The sequence below is a fragment of the Ailuropoda melanoleuca genome, chromosome 4 (genome assembly GCF_002007445.2).
Source record: "Ailuropoda melanoleuca isolate Jingjing chromosome 4, ASM200744v2, whole genome shotgun sequence".
Lineage (NCBI taxonomy): Eukaryota > Metazoa > Chordata > Mammalia > Carnivora > Ursidae > Ailuropoda > Ailuropoda melanoleuca.
The window spans coordinates 29,066,266-29,083,305 of record NC_048221.1 but is presented as its reverse complement, the minus strand read 5'-3'; the positions used below and the strand labels follow the sequence as shown (position 1 = coordinate 29,083,305).

At 40.7% G+C, this 17,040-nt stretch overlaps 1 protein-coding gene across 3 annotated transcripts in view; it reads right to left on the bottom strand.

The window, feature by feature from the left end:
• The window catches only part of PTPRG (protein tyrosine phosphatase receptor type G), a 691,435-nt gene that overhangs the window by 21,749 nt on the left and 652,646 nt on the right, over window positions 1–17,040 (bottom strand). For all 3 annotated transcript variants that reach the window (XM_019795516.2, XM_019795515.2, XM_019795517.2), the window contains 7 exons: window positions 12,152–12,248; window positions 7,492–7,574; window positions 7,168–7,302; window positions 6,037–6,171; window positions 3,971–4,143; window positions 2,326–2,461; window positions 1,621–1,767 (listed from right to left, as the gene is read on the bottom strand). In XM_019795516.2, the coding sequence (XP_019651075.1) occupies window positions 1,621–1,767; window positions 2,326–2,461; window positions 3,971–4,143; window positions 6,037–6,171; window positions 7,168–7,302; window positions 7,492–7,574; window positions 12,152–12,248 (906 nt within the window). The remainder of the gene's footprint in view (window positions 1–1,620; window positions 1,768–2,325; window positions 2,462–3,970; window positions 4,144–6,036; window positions 6,172–7,167; window positions 7,303–7,491; window positions 7,575–12,151; window positions 12,249–17,040) is intronic.

The following is a 17,040-nucleotide window of genomic DNA, read 5'->3' as shown; positions in this document are numbered from 1 at the left end:
TGTTTTTTTTCCTTTTACTTAAGTTCTAAAGTGGTTAGCGCTTACCAAAGAACCAATTACCTGGTTTCCAATGTAATGAAGAGATTTCTCTTAAAAAATTCATCAAAATATGTGGAAACAAATATTGCAGAAAGAGAAAAGGCAGAATTTAAGAAATGGTGGGTACTTAACTTTTTTTTTAAGAATTTTATATATTTAAAATGAGATACAATGTCCTCATTATTAATTACCTCAATGGTTTTTTGAATAGTTAGGATGTTATAAAAGGAGAGATAGAAATTTAAGATCGTTATGGAACGAAAAACAGATTAATTTTGCTCGTTAGACTGGATTAAGAAGTTGTGGTCCATATATACAATGGAATATTACTCAGCTATCAGAAAGAATGAGTTCTCAACATTTGCTGCAACATGGACGGCCCTGGAGGAGATAATGCTAAGTGAAATAAGTCAAGCAGAGAAAGACAATTATCATATGATTTCTCTCATCTATGGAACATAAGAACTAGGAAAATCGGTAGGGGAAGAAAGGGATAAAGAAAGAGGGGGTAATCAGAAGGGGGAATGAAACATGAGAGACTATGGACTCTGGGAAACAAACTGAGGGCCTCAGAGGGGAGGGGGGTGGGGGAATGGGATAGACTGGTGATGGGTAGTAAGGAGGGCACGTATTGCATGGTGCACTGGGTGTTATACGCAACTAATGAAGCATCGAACTTTACATCGGAAACCGGGGATGTACTGTATGGTGACTAACATAACATAATAAAAAATCATTAAAAAAATTTTTTTTGCTTGTTAATTTGCTTGGCAGTCTCAATGATTCAAATGATGGTTTTACAATCTATGCAAAGGTTTTACCGTGAAAAGTACAACTGCACAAATTCACCTCATTCGTTCTATCTTGATACAAAATGAGAAATTACGTATGGAATAATCCAAAAAAAAAAAAAAAGAATTTAAAAGACTAATGAGAGACTAGTAAGAAAGTAGTAATGGGAGGAAAAGTATTTGAAGGTTAGGATAAAGGACTGAGTTCTTACTGATCTTAACAATTAACAATTACTTTAATGTCCTTATAGTCTTTTTTTTTTTAACCTTTCCCTCAGTTAATTCCATATAAAGCTTAACTGGCTTTAAACTCCTTCATGCCCTTATCCAAGCAAAAGAAGAATCCTTTTGGGGAAAGGTAAATTCTCTCTGGTATTCCTTAGTAACTCTCTTTTAGTTTCTACATTATCTGATAGTCTTTCGAGTAGCTTATTAGTTAATGTACTGTTCTAAAAATAAATCATTCTTAAGGATAAGATATGTTAGTTCAGAAAAAATACAGAGGCTATTTTTGGACTTATAATTAGGTCACTGTGGCCCGGGGCCGATGGTGTTTCCGTTCAGATGCAGCCCTAAGTGGCTCAGAAGGAAATACAGCACTGTGCTCTCTACGTGGATCCCAGCAGTTCATACACAGGTTGAAACTTACTTTATTTTCTTCTCGTTACATGTGAAGAATATACATGGTACTTCCTTTCAGTCTGTCCATTCATGCCAAAAAGATAGGACCCCCAAACTCAAGCCATTTCTTTACTTCTTTTTTACCCCAGAGGTTTATTCAGAGAACTACCTTGAATTGCTTCTCCAGCCGTGTCTTTCCTCCGACTCCTGGTATCAGGATGCTGTTGACATAGCTGTGCAGCTGATTAGAAGATACTTCAGTCTCCTTTCCTAGAATGGCTTCCAACAAGGCATCGTGGATGAAAATGTACTGCTCCTACAAGGGACAGAATGAGGAGAGCGGCTGAGGGGGCAGCCACCTCTCTCCACGTCATGAAACCGACCTCAGATCAACTCTTCCCGCAGCTTCTTCCCCGTGCACCCCTTCAAGCATTTACAGCGAGGTGGCTTGCTCTAACACTGGTTTATCCCTCCTAACTTACTTTAGGGTCAAGACTGTTTCCCATACCATGCCCCCAACAGTAGGTTCAGTGCAGCAAGGCCGGGGAGACATGTGTTGAACGAAGGCCGTTAGAAGCATTCTACTTTTGAGGCCCGACAACACGTTAAATTCCCCACAGTGTCAAACACAGCACCAGACACGGCTGCACCTGCTTCCGAAGTGTGGGTGAAGTTACTGAGAAATCACAGGTAAGATCCACGCAGAAAAGGAAAACTGGGAGGCAAAGACTAGGATCGTGGTCAGCACAGCTTCTGATACAAACCTGGACATTCCTTCAGGCCCTACGAGAATGAATTTTCTCCTCAGTACCATTCGACTTTCATTGAAAGCACGCGCCAGAATCTCTTGAGCGCACCCGCAGCCGCTCCTCACCTCAGTCTGGACGAGGTAGTTACGCTGTGTCCTGATATGCTTCAGGAATCCCAGGACGTTAACTGTGCTTTTGTCTTTGATCTGCTGCAGCATGCTGTCTATGACAATGTAGGTGCCTGTCCTGCCCACGCCAGCGCTGCAAGAGAGGACGACACTCAGCTGCTACTGACTGGAAAGATGACCGTCTGGATAGCGAATGAGCTTAGAAACAACCTGGTTGTTTAGATAACCGAGGAGAGAGTTGACACAGGTTATCCGTTGTGGACGGCATCCCGAAACTTCATTAGGACATTTCCCACGAGTCTTGAGGGGGAGCAAAGACAGCCTTTTTATAAATACCACAGCAGCTGGAGTAAAATGTTGCATATGTATTTGCTTTCTCAGCCCCGCTTGCTGCTCAAGCCAAGTGTGTAAGTCAGGGACGCCCGGAATGGAGAGCGGCCCTTCTTGGCAGAGCCATCCCCCCACCAGAACCCCGTGTGCCGAGGCCCCTGGTAGGGAGTTTGCGTCCTTGATGCCTAAGTTTGTGCCTGGTACTGGAGCACCCATTATCCTTTCCATAAGTCCCCTTTCTGCACCCCTCCCTAGTCTGTTCAGTATTAACAAAGTTCCCATCTAAAGGGTGGCTTCCTTCGGTCAGCCCGGTATGGAATCAGAAAAGGATGCCTGCAAAATCTGGCCTCTTTTATTCACACTTCCCCATTGTTAAAAAACAAAACCAAACAAAACCAAAACAAAAAAACAACAGTCAGGAAGATGGGAGTTCTGCCGTACTGATGAACAAGAATCCCCCAACAGGTTCTCCACCTCACACTACTACTCCATGGATACCCCGGCTCTTTGACAGACTTTCATGTCTATTTTAGCGATTCCGCAATGGGTTTGCAAAAAAATGTACTTTTCATGAGGCTTTAAACAGGAGATGGGTTCCAACATCTGCCAACGACTTGCTTTGTGATCACATGTTATGAACAGCAGCCCAGAAGAAACGCTTAGAAAATGCCATGCAGCTCTGCGACATAACTCTCAAGAGGAGGGAACATCTATTTGAACACCAAAGTTAAAAAGCCAAGAAAGCAATTACAAATGAAAGATAATAAAAGTATTTTTAAACCACGTACTAAAGTTGTTTAAGGTAGTTAAGGGAAAAAAGGCTTGCCCAGTGCTTTGAAAAAGGTCCTTCTTAGAGCATGGATCAACTAAAAAATTAAAAATCTTTGCACTCCTACAATAAATTTTATTATTTAGAGGAGCCCTTTACAGAAAACCTATATGCAAAGCCTCAAACGCTCCAGTGCAGAAAGCCCTGAACTTCTGTTTAAGGTCAGACTTCTATGTAATAGGAGTAGCTTCCAGATTCCCTATAAACAATGGGGATTTTATTAATAATAAATGTTATAAAAACTGGAGATTCATTCTCCAAGAGCAGATTTTGTTGTAGCCCCAGAAACAGCAGATGATTTGTGAACGTTCTGAGAATGCAGTGACTTTACAGAACCCCAACAGGCTGTACTGGTCCCAGTTTTCAGCGGGAGACTCCGTTTCTAAATCAGACAGAGCAGGGCCCCAGCAGTCCACATCCCCCACTCTGCCCACTTCAGATGTTGGCTCCCAGGCAGAAGAAGGAGAAAGATGTTGGCCCCACCTGCAGTGCACCAACACAGGGCCCATTTCTGGCGTCCGGGCTGCTGAGGATCTCCTCACAAAGGTCAGGACTGGGAGGGCGTACTCAGGAACCCCCATGTCAGGCCACTGAGTGTAGTGATACTGGATCACAACCCGTTCGTTCTGACGACCCTTGGGATTGCCCTTCTGACCCTGGGAGAAAGGCAGAGAGAGAGGTCTTTAAGCAGACAGTGGGCATTCTGGATTTAAAAAAAAAAAGGATGTAGGAAACACGACCTTCCACTTCATGTGCCCTAAGTGACTGTTCCTGGCTAGGTACTTCCCCCTTGGTGGCCCTCTCATGCCAGGAGTGGAGATATCATGTCTAGCTGGATGTGAAGTATCAGACGTCTCCGAGGAGAGAAAATGGTTTAAGATTACACCAGGAAGGAACATCTAATACCAGTTCTTCGGATGTGAAACCATCTCAAGCACTTTGTAATTTGCCTACACAGCCTCCGTGTTCTGACTTCCTGCCCCGACTCCAGAAGGCCGTGGTCCTTCACTCTCAGGTATCTGACTGTGGGCCCCGACTCCCATCCTTTCTCTGCTGCCTGTGTCAGACCTTCAGGAGCGTGTGTGCTGGCTGCTGCTGTGCATCCTCCAGGAGGTGATTCTCAATCTCCAGCGTCAATAATAAATTCATAAATTCAGAAATGAAATTTTCAGAGTACTTGTCCTGTAAGTGGCTGAGCTTTTTACATTTTAACCATTTTGGATGAAAAATTTCCCCCAATAGGTAACTTGCTGTTGTAGGTTTTTCTTATAACCAATTAACCAATGAACTTATAAACATCTGAAAATTTCAACTTTTTTTTCGATGACTCTAGGTCATTAATCAGCTGGAGCATGTAAGGTGTTCGGCCCTGGGCTAAAGAGCCCTGATGGCCCTGATTTCCAAAATCTTCCATTAACTCTCCATTTTCCTGTTTCTTCCTCTTTTTCAGTTATTTTCCTCTTGCATAAAACACCTTAAAGTTCCTATATGACCTCTGTGCTCCAACTTGAGTGGTTTGTAAAAATAAGTGGACAATGTTTAAATACCTGAAGGGTTCAATGGGCTTTACAAACATAAGCTGGTCATTGGTTACTTTAAGCCAGCTAACGGCTCTATTAGAACACAAATACAGTGCTACTTGACTTCTATATACTTCTGCCATTCTCAGAAGAAAACTAAACATAGAAAAAGACTGTTAACCTTGGATCACAGATGGGTTTTGAAGCCAATGAAATTATATATAAAAATTTGAATAAATGTTAATTCTTCTGGGGCGGGGTGGGGGGAGCTGTAGTTTTATCACATTCTCAAAGATGGCCAGGACTTAAAAAAAAAAAATTATACCCATTGCTACAAACAACTGCCATTCCTAAGTCTCTCTAGAGCAATTACTTTACATTTTCTTAATGAACATCTACCTAGAGCTCCTAGTAATTCTGTCATGGTCCATGAATCTTGATGGAACAGATTTTGAACAATAGAAACTGAGATAACTTGGAAGCAGCATTTTCCACAAGGTGTGGAAATTGGATATTAACAGGTTTATAGGAAAGGGTTATGTTGAGTTGTAGGACACACCAGGCAAAAAAAGTGAATGCATATTATGTAGCCTTCGTTTTCCACACTTATTAAATAGCAGAATCTCCTTTTTGCAAGCATCTTGCAGGGTTAGCATTCCTTGGAACATGGTTTGGGAAAATAACGCTTGAAAACTGTCAGAAGGTTGCTACTGAAAAGCTAAATCCACAAACAGATGCTGTTCTAGTTGCTGGTCACCGAGACCTAGAACTACCTTTTTTTTTTTTTTTAAATGAAGCCTTTATGAGGAGATTAAAGAATTTAATCAGGCCAGTTAAATTCTATTATGTGCTCTGCCAGTATCTTCCACAGCATACATTGATGTCAATCAAAGGAGCTGTGAAAAAATGTTTTTTAAAAATACTTTTTTAAAGCCAAGTTGGTTCTGAGAATTGGCCTTGGTTGTACAGTAATTTTCATACAAGTTTAAAGAGAGATGCCCTGGCAGCCCACCCATATTCCTTCAATACCTTTTTCACTTTTGTATTTCTGACTGAAAAACGACGAACAGTGTAGCAGGCATGTACTTTTGTGCTCTTCAGTGTGACAATAATGTTTCCATACTCCTCACTATTCTCTGTTGGCCAATACTGATCACATTTTCGCTGCAAAAAGGAAAAAGTTGTCAGTTCCAACAGCAATTGATGCCACAATTGTACTGTTGGTAATGTGATTTCCAGCGTTTTTAGAACAGGTAGTATCACCATAGAGTTGAACCGAAAAAGAAACATATGGGCCTGATGGCTTAGGGGTAGGCATACCTCTGAAGAGGTTAACCTTGGGACAACTTTGGGCAAGATCGTTTGTGAAACGGGTCTCGTATTCATGACCATCTTTCAACAGACAATGTACTTTAAAGAGGGCCTCAGAAAGAAACCTGTACTTGGCCCGTAAGAAATACGGCTGGTTACGTGAGGAGGCTGGGCTGCCTTCCGAGTTGCAAGAGAGTCTCGTAACAGTGAAAACCTTCATTTTACCACTTGGGTCACCAAAGGTGAAACAGGGACTCCACAGTCAAGGTGAATTCTGAGCAATGAATTTGAGGCTTAGCCCTTATTCCAGGCTAACTCCGTGTCATAGAATGTAAACTCCTAATCTGTTAACTCTAAAATATTAATCGTCTTAAAAAAAGGTTCTCTTAATGATGGTCAAGGTGTTTTCAACAGTGTTTCCGCACCCCCCACCCAAACTATCAGTAGTTCCCCCACTACACTATGTTTCTTCCAACTTCCCTATTGTGCTTTCTGTCCTGTCTCTTAGAAGGTCCTTCTTTAACTCCTCCTCCTCCCTCCTTGTCCACAGCTCACCTCACGTATTAGCTCCTTTACAGAAATCTCAGTCCTGGAGGATGGATCCATCTCTTTACAGCATCCCCATTTTAACACTCTATTCATCCCCCTTGCCACATTTAATTCCGACTTGTAAGCGCTCAGCTCTTTCCCACCAGACCACAACCACAAGCGAGGTAGGGGCAAGACAGGAAGCTCTTCATCTCCTTAACTCTTTATACCTGGTCAAGTTCCTACCCTACAGCAGGTGCTCCATAAAGAGGTTTTGAATGAAGGTACATGATTTAAGATATTAAGCCAAGAGGCTCTTACTCTTCCTTTTTCCACAAGGTTCGTAATCATGATAATGATTCCAGTGTTTTGTTCCCAAATCATCCTCCAGAAATCTTCAAATGTAGACTTTAAAGGTCCCTGGGTGGCGATATAGGCTTTCGCTTTGTTGTAACCCTTCAAAGATGACACAGCACAAAGTAAGTTGAAAGCAATGCCACAGACCAGTTAATAATTCAAGTGCCTTCCATACTGAAGAGGCTGTGTTTTTAGGAAAAGCTCTGTGCAGTATTAAAACACGTTCAACAGTCTCTTTGGCACTCTTCAATAATGCGAAACAGGTTTATAAAAACATTTCTGACTTACATCGACATAGTTTGCATTAATGTAGTCGCTGTGCTTAGAGTCTTTTCCTGGTAAAGGTCTTAACTTCACCCTACTGTGATCATCTATAGAGGATAACAAAAAAAAAAAAGCAAAAACAAATGTGTAATTCAAACACTGCCAGCATTCTAAAGCAGAAAACAAGGCAAATAGGCAATGTGGCATCTCCCAGAGTGCCCCAAGAAAACTTTTGTCAGAACAACAGCTAAAAATTCAAAGATACAGCAATGAAACCCATCCTAAAAACACAGGGACGTTTCTACATCATGCTCGGATGTGGGAATGCCGGAGAAATGCTAAATGAAGTCCTTTATTAGTTCACGTAAAATGATCTCAAGTTGCAACCCTACAAAGTGTCCTTGTCCTGGATTTTAAAACCAAGGCCTTTGATTACCCATGGCTGTGTCTCTTTTCCATTAATACAAATGTACAAAGGTGACTGTTGTATTAGGTCCAGAACAACACCTATTTGTTGAACATATATTTTCGGGAGACTACTTTGCTAATAAATTCAGTGAGGCTCCCTGCTACCCCAGTAGAATCTAAGTAATTGAAACCAGAGCTGTTCCTGAGAATTAGTAATCTCATTGCAGGATTCTGGTAGGAATCTGGTCAATGACCAAATTTTAGGATCCACTTAACCTCAGCTTATGATCACAAAAGGGGGAGTGGGATATAGGCCTCTTGTCGCCCAGCAAAGTGAGCTTGAATTTTTAGGACAGCAAATGAAATAAAAAGAAGCGAAGGTCACAATTTTATTTTCTCTAGCTAGAAACAGAATGGGCAAAAGTAAATGTACATTTCTGTTTATAATCATAAAAGGCCAGTTCAAGGAGAAGTCCAATAAGTGGTTTAGCCTAGACATTAATGACCTCAGACTGTTTATCAAGCATTTTTTGAAAGCCCTCTCCATTCTTGTGACTGTGAATTGCATTTGTTGTTCTGACAAACTCTCAGACTACACTTGCTACGCAGAGGGGCCGCCTGCTAGAAATAGGCTCCAAATGACAATTTTCCCCCAAGTTATCTGAATACAAACCACTATGCCTTAGCTCAGTAGCACTATAATGCCTATTATTTTTCAGACTGACAAATAAGAATACATTTTCAAGTTGCAAAATTCATATTTAATCCAAAAGGTAGCAGCCTCTCTAAATAGATCAATACAGGAGGTGGTCCGGTAGCACCCATATATACTTGGAAGTTGTAATGGCTGTGTGAGAGAAGGAGACATTTTGTTTCCTGCGCAGTAAGTTGTTTCATGACATCTCCATCCCAATTTTTGCTATTCTAAGCCCTTAATACAGGGGTAGACCAAGATGATGGGTGATAATGCCCAGAATCTGACCAGGTGTCATGAGCAACAGAATCCAACTTTCTGAACTTAGGAAAATAAAACCACATCTCATCTGAATTTGTGACAGTGAAACCATAAATGATGTGGTGAGAGTACAACCATATCAAACCACAGATGGTACACTTTCCAGGCAACACCATGACCCTTGGGTGTATCATGCAGACGCTGCTTTGATTTCCCTCTCTTTTTTACCACGTACTTTCAGCCAAGCACTGAGGTCACCAAAGTAAGGACTGCCACGGTGGAGAGAATGCTATGTGTGGATATACTGAAGGAACACATGTGTATATATCCCTGCCTGACTTACATGGTTAGAAATGAGGTATATAGATGGATACATCCTTATAATCTCGGCAAGGTGAGCCTTGATTGGCTTGGCCAACAAATACTGTCAGAGTCCATCCATTCAAAGACTGGACAGAAAAGTAAAGTTTGACTCTTCCTCGTTCTCTTTGTTACCTCTTCATTCTCTCACATAAGTGGAACCAATACTCTTATTCAAAAACGACTTATGGTCCTTTTAAAACTTTAGAGTTAGTAGTAAAACTCTATTAGTAGATGATTATCTTGTATATAAAAATTCTAAGGAATCCACGGAAAATAATTATTAGGACAAATGAGTTCAGCCAAGGTTGTAGGATACATGATCAATGTTAAAAAAAAAAAGCAATTGTATTTCTATACACAATGGAAGATCTCAAAATTAAGTAAACAATTCCACTTACCATAGCATCAAAAAAAATGCTTAAATTCAACCAAAGAAGTGTAACACAATGCAAACTATAAAACGTCATTGAAAGAAATAAAAGATGACCTCAGTAAATGGGAAGACATCCCATCTTCATGGATGGAAGACAGTACTGTTAAGATTAATCCACAGAGTCAATGCAGTGCCTATCAAAATCCCAGCTACATCTTTTGTTGATCCTAAAACTGATAAGGAAACACAAGGGGCCCAGAATAACCAAAACAATCTTGAAAAAGAAGAACAAAGTTGGAGCATTCACAGTTTCCAGAGTTCAAAATATACTACAAAGCTATAGTCTGTCATTAAGATGAAGCAATACTGGTCTAAGGACAGACCTATAGATCAATGGAAGAGAACTGAGAGTCTAGAAATAAACCCATACATTCATGGTCAGTTGATTTTCAATAAGGGCACTAAGACAATTCAGTGGGGGAAAGAAGAGTCTTTTCTACAAATAATGTAGGACAATTGGCTATCAATAAGCAAAAGAATACACTTCGACTCTGCCTCACATATATAAGAGTTATTTGGATAAAAGACCTAAATGTAAAAGCTAAAACCATAAAACTCTGACAAAAACAAAGGTGTAAATCTTCATGATCTTGGATTATGCAGTGGTTTCTTAGATAGGACACCAAAAACACAGGCAACAAATGAAAAATTATGTTTCACCAAAATTAAAATAATTTATGCTTCAAAGGACACCATCGAGAAAGTGAGAAGACCATGCACAGAATGGGAGAAAATATTTGTCAACTGTTTATCTGTATAAGGGATTCGTTTCCAGAATGTATAAAGAACTCCTACAACTCAGCAACAAAAAGATAAGTAATCTCATTTTAAAATGGGCAAAGAATCTGAATAGTTATTTCCCCAAAGAAGATCTATAAATGGCCAATAAATACACAAAAAGATGCTCACCATTGCTAATCATTAGCAAAATGCAAATTAAAATGGCAATGAGATACCACTTCACACCCATTAGCAAAGCTATTTTATATATATATATATCTATGTCTATCTATAGAGGTAGATATATAAAAGTAACAAGTGTTGATGAGAATATGGACACTGGGACTCTCATATATTGCTGGTGGGAATGTAAAACAGTGCAGCCACTTTGGAAAACAGTATGGCAGTTCTTCAAAATGTTAAACATAGAGTTACCATATGACCTAGCTATTCTATTCCTAAGTATATATCCAAGAGAATTGAAAATATATGTCTGCACAAATGTTCATAGCAGCATTATTCATAATAGCCAAAAAGTAGAAACAACCCAAATGTCCATCAAATGACGAATGAATAAACATAATGTGGCATATCCATACCGTGGAGTATTTTTCAGCCATAAAAAGGAATGAAATACCGATCTAAGAGACGACATGGATGCATCTTGAAAACATCATGCTAAATGGAACAGACCCAGACACAAAAGGCCACATAGTCTAGGATTCCATTTATATGAAATGTTCAGAATAGGCAAATACATAGAAATAGAAAAGTAAGTGGTTTCTAGGGGTTAGGGAAAAGGAGGAATTGGGAATGACTGCTAATGGGTATGGGGTTTCTTGTTGGGGTGCTGAAAATGTTCTAAAATTAGGTAGTGGTGATGGTTGTACAACTGCGAATATACTAAAAAACACTGCAATTCAGTTTATATTTAAATTCCCATTTAAATATAAATTAACTTTAAATGGGTGAATTTCATATGGTATGTGATTTTTATCTCACTAAAGCATTATAAAAAGCTTTATCTACAGTAGCATTCAAATTTAAATGGTTCAATTTAATGCACTATAAAATTCTATGGAATGTGTTCCTTACCGTAGTGTATGCTAACCATAAACATGTGTGCCTCTGCCTTTACTATCAAAGCATATATTATCTGCCAGTGACCCAAACCCCCAGTGTCTATAAGAAGTAGCACTGTAGCCAGAAGAAGACTGTGTTCCTAGAGTATTCCCGTAAGGTTCTATAAGAAGAATGCTTACTTGTTTGCTTCCCTAACCGCCAGAGTACTCCAGATCTTGGAAAGATGGTAGAACAGACGAAACACATGGGCCCCAAGGACTGGTGCCTCCATCCCTGAAGGTATAGCCCACTGAAGGTACACTACCTAGTCTCAGAAATTCAGTTTATTGATCCATTTTCAGTATTCTTTATTTTATTTAAAATCTTGGCTCTCCCCACTTAAAAATAATGTCAAGAGAGCCACAGGACATTCAAACTATATATCCAAAAGCATCCCAGCGTCTGGTATGAAGCCACTTCACAAGAGAACCATGAAGCTCAGAACATTTCTTTCAACCACCTTATTCTTAAGTAGAGACCAAACAGCTTAATGAAAGACTCAGGGGGCTGTAAATGTCCCCACTCCTTCCTATCCACTGTTGAAGATGGGCTAACGAGAGGTTAACTGGTGAGTGTAATTCTCTCTTGGCATTCCTGATTCTGATTGCTTGGCTTTCTGCTCATCCCCAGAATGAAGATTTAATTTCCTCACAGTTGAAGATAGTTTAAAGTTTATTACTTACATGCTAAAATGTTGATGTATCTGTTTTTGTGCTTGTTATCCGGATGATTGGAATGTTCTGCAGTGATGTTCATATCGGCAGTACAGCGTTGGACTTCCTGGTGAAAAAAAAAAATCAAAATTTCAAAAATTTTAGACACACTTTCGATGTCTAGCAAGGGTGTAGGAAGAAAGGAACTATATATCCAAAAGCATGAAGTATTTACTCACTCCCTCGCTGCGGCCTCCCCGTTACCTCCCCAAACTCAGCTTCAGAAATAATTGACATGTTCATAACAAATGTAGGAAGGATGTGAAGAAGATAAAAGGATTTCCTTTTTTACTAATTCATCAATCGTCTACTTCATTCCAGACTGTGACCTAGGCATGGGGATTACAAAACATCATATCTGTCTTTGAATATGTCACAGCCTGATGGGGTAGGAAAACATGCCAAAAGACAATGACAGTCAAATGTGATTAATAGAAAAGAGTCCTCAAGAAACTATGGTGGGAGCACAGAGGAAGGCTTCAGGAAGATCATTTGAGTTTTAAAGGATGAAGAATTTTCCAGGCAAGAGTGGAATCTTCGCCATCATTTGCAATATGCTTATAGACCGTATAGCTCCTTTTATAACTATCAGTGCAAATTGATTACACTCCGTCCTGAAGTGACGCTACTGTATTAGCCCAGTGACCTGTCCTGTGTGGCCCAAATATATAGAGATTTGATGAATTATTTGTGAACTCCAGTTTCATTTAAATTCTCCTTTAGGAGCCAACTCTTCAGCTACCTTTGCCACGAATGTAAACATCATCCGTTAGCGTAATACAAGGTTGCTGTAAAGTCAAATTTTTCTACAGTGTATGGTTCAAACCCAAGAAAGTACCGGCATTAACTAATAAGGGAAGTCATTAGCAGTGCACAGCTGCTACAAAGAGCAGGAGCAAGTGACAGAAAATTATCAGGAGAGAAATATTTTACACGTAACAGATGTAAGAGTTTAGGTGCATGCAGACTTTTTTTTTTCCTCCACAAAGGAGGTGCATAGCAATTATGGATGCTTTCCATAGCATTCACATTAGGAATAATGAAAACAAGGAACTGGTTGTCTTTTATATTCACAAAGTACTTCCCAGTGAGGGATCCCTCTCTTCTCTCCATGGAGGAACCAACTCACTGTAATCAAATAATTTAAAGTCTAAAAACAAAGGGTCACAACCCATGCAAAGAGACCATACTCATGAGCCCCTGATTCTTGGAAGCGGTATGTTCAATTTTTCATAATTGCAGACCTTCCCAGTTGTCCATTAAAAAAAAAAAAAAAGAAAGAAAGAAAAAAATCCACAGGTATTAATTCAACACACCTCTTGGGGAAAGTGTGTGTTTCACAATTCTTACTCTTGTTACGTTTACGAAATGTGATACACGGCTATTTTCTCTTCTAAAATGGTTTATAACCTATGGTTTCACAAATGTTGGTTTAAAGGGGCTTCAGGCTGCCTTTGGTTCTTTTTTCTAAAGTGAGATAAAGGGTAGGCATAACGTGATGAGTCTGATATCTTAACCTCTCCAAAAACATAAGCAACGTTACCTCTACTCAAAGTATGTGGGGGTACTGGCTTTTTAGAATTGCTTTGAACGCCTGAGGCATACTCCTTTGAATAGTTTCAGGGGCAGAAGGCCTTTGAAAATAGATTTGTATTCTGGAAGACATTAATTCAATCTATGCATAAATTCCTGAAATAAGTTGACATCCTTTTGTTTCTGGGTTTTGAAGGTCATACTTTGGCTCGGGCTGGGCTGCTAAAGCATCTTGTGTTAAGAGACGATAGCTTTCCGCGCTCTAGTTTGAGATTCACTTGGTTTATTGATTTTTTTTTTTTCCCTATTGTGTGGATCTGACCACCCCAGCTATGGACTGAGCTCAGGCCTCTATTATAATATAATGCAATTGACCAAGAGTCCTTGGGAGCAGCTGTCTGCACCGTTTAGAGCAGTCATTCAATATGGCCAATCACACTCTTTGTTATCTAAAACCGTGGGTCTGATCTGTTGCCTCTGTTTCACTTTTCCAATTATATGAATGACAGAAAACAAAGAATAGTCATAAATAATGTTAAATCTGATTTTATGAGAACCCGAGGGGTTTGCCTAAGGCCTCCTGATTTTGTCTTGTGGATAATAATGTCATCTGTAATTCCTTGCAGAACTGTTTGCCTCATTTAGATGCTGGTAATATCATCTGATCCTGGAGTGGCTTTTCTCCATCAGAACTGGCATTTCAAAGTTAATGTGATTTTAATAGGTGTTAAAACCCTTCGAAGTGACACCGGCTGATGGAGTGTGTAGCAAAGTTACCTATCCGGCAGTCTGATAAACAGTGTAAGATTGAAGCTTGTTTGTATTTTACTGTCCATATAACAGAGTTGGAATTCTCAAAATGAGTATCCTGAGTATTGACAGGAACAAAACCACAGAAAAAGAGCCAAGTGAAAACAAGAGATTTAACAATAAAGTAAAACTTAAACAAAAACACCACAAGTTGGTATATTCAGCACTCTGGGAGATCGAGTAGGCGAGATCGCCCGCTGCCTGGGGTCAATGAGTTGAGAAGTTATCGAAAAGGCACGTGGAGACCTACCGTCCTACCATTCTGTGGCTCGATGTGAAATCATGATGGAATAAAAATACATCTGGAGATCTTTCAGATTACTCAGCTTCCCAAAGAAGTTGAGAAGAACCCACTTAGGACCAGGTGACCCAGTGTTAGAGCGAGTATATGGAACACTTTCAGTGTGTGGGTTCACGCAGCCTACAGCTGTGTTATGGGGACCGCGCTCCCAAAGGTGAGCACTTTAGGTCGTCACTATGGCCTGGTGCTCTGCCTCGTGGCTGACACACAGCTGGCCCTTGCTGGATACTGGTGACATGCCATCTTCCCGCTTCTGCTCAGGCTACCAACTGCAGCCACACCGAACGCCTTCAAATGCTGCTGCTTTGACTCTGTTACTCTCTTCCCCAGAAAAGTCTAGTTAGAACCCAGATTCCCTAGCCAGGTTTTCAAGGTCCCACCCTATCTTCACCAGCTCCCTTCCCATTCCCAAACAGCTTTACTTCTGTGCCCTTTGAAAAGGCCATAGGATTTCCTGCAGTGGGTCTGTAAAATACAGTTATTTTTCATACACTATTGTGAATTCTGGCTAGCTCTCTGAAGTCTTCACTCTTCATAAAAACCTCAACTATGGTTTTCTTCATGCTAAGGGTTTAAAAATGTTCTTAAGACATTTCAGACCCTAAGTGGCATTTTGTCACAGGGACTCAGAGTCCTTTTCTGTCATCTTGCAGGCTGCCGTCTCATGCAGCATGACCCTCCCCCCTCCCCAGGGTCTGGTGACACCCTATTATGTGTCGATGGCAACGATGGAACGCTGCATCTCGCATAAAGTGATTGTGGCCACGGATACCTTGAGCACATGGGCTCAGGTGGACAAAGCTTTGTTCTCCTGATTTAAGACGAGCAACTGGCCCAAATTTAGCTCAGCTGGAGTTAATTGTAAGCGAGGCGATTCCCCCAAAGGATCTCATCAAGGGGTGTTGGACCTCTGGCCTCGTCTCCGCACTCAGCCTTCCAACTTGTGACGTTCCTGACCGCTGCCTAGTAATTCTATCGACCCACATGGCCTCGGAGCCCTCTCCTTTGGAAAGATAATGCTAGCACTGTGCCTTTGGAAGCCTCCTGGATGAGGACTGAGGAGGCCGGGGAAGAGTGAGGTTCAAGTCAGCTCAGGTAGCCAAGGAAACAGAGTCATCGAACGCCATCTTGAGACAAGGATTGATGTTATTTCCAGTGACTGCAAAATGTGCGCAGGTATAATGTTGCCAGCTGTTACCGGTCTCCAAAATTTATCTGACAAGGACAAAACGCTGGCTGCATCACCTCTAGCCAAAGACTCACAATTACCAGTGAATCGTTTTTCTCATTCTCCTCCACGCAGCAAAGTTCTGAACATATGACAGCTATTCACCAATTTTCTTTTTTTTCACTTCCATCCAAGATTTTAAAACAAGATGGGGCAAATAGAAATTCTGGTGAAATAATCAAAATGTATAGAAGCCTTTCTTCTTCTTTGCCCTCCTCTGGAACTTTCTATACGTATTGAGCACGTATTTTGCTTTGCCCACTCTGGTCTCCACCCCCCATCAGACTGAACTACTTGAAGGCAAGGTCTCAAATTCAACTCTATACTTTGTATTATGTCCACAGAATAACAGGTACTCCGTAACTGTCAGATGAATTGCTTTTCTCAATTCTTAATGGCCACACATCAATTGTCAAATAGTATTTATAATTTTAAGATGAGTTCTTGGACTAACTTTAGGCCTCTATGTAGATGTTGTTTAAGATTTTTATGAGTCAGATTCTCAACTAGCTGGAAGGCTCTAGGCCATAAAGGTCATGGAATGGGCTCCCAGTACTTTTAGTGGGGTGGGGAGCTGTTTCCTCTCCTGCCCTTCCCCCTTTTTTTTTGCCAAGGCAATTGTTGGCTTGTCAGCTGTGTGATCAGTTTTAGACAATCATTGGTAATCTTGGTATTTTTTTCTCCTTCTGACTCCAGGTCACTACAGGACACTACTTTAATGACAGTGTAGAGGGTCTCGAGGTTACACATGTGGGCTTGAGTCTGACAGCCTGGTCTTAAAAACCTAACTTCCGTCATTTCAAAACGGAGTCACCCAAAGCCTCAGTTTTCCCATGGAGGAAGTTTCCTCATCTGTAAAATGGGAACCATAGACTAGCACCCCCTCGTGGGGTAGTTCCGAGGAACAAGTGAAATAATCCACATGCCCTGCTAATAAGTAAATGCTGGCCACCCTTCTTCCACTTAAAAAGATCTGGAAATCTGGGG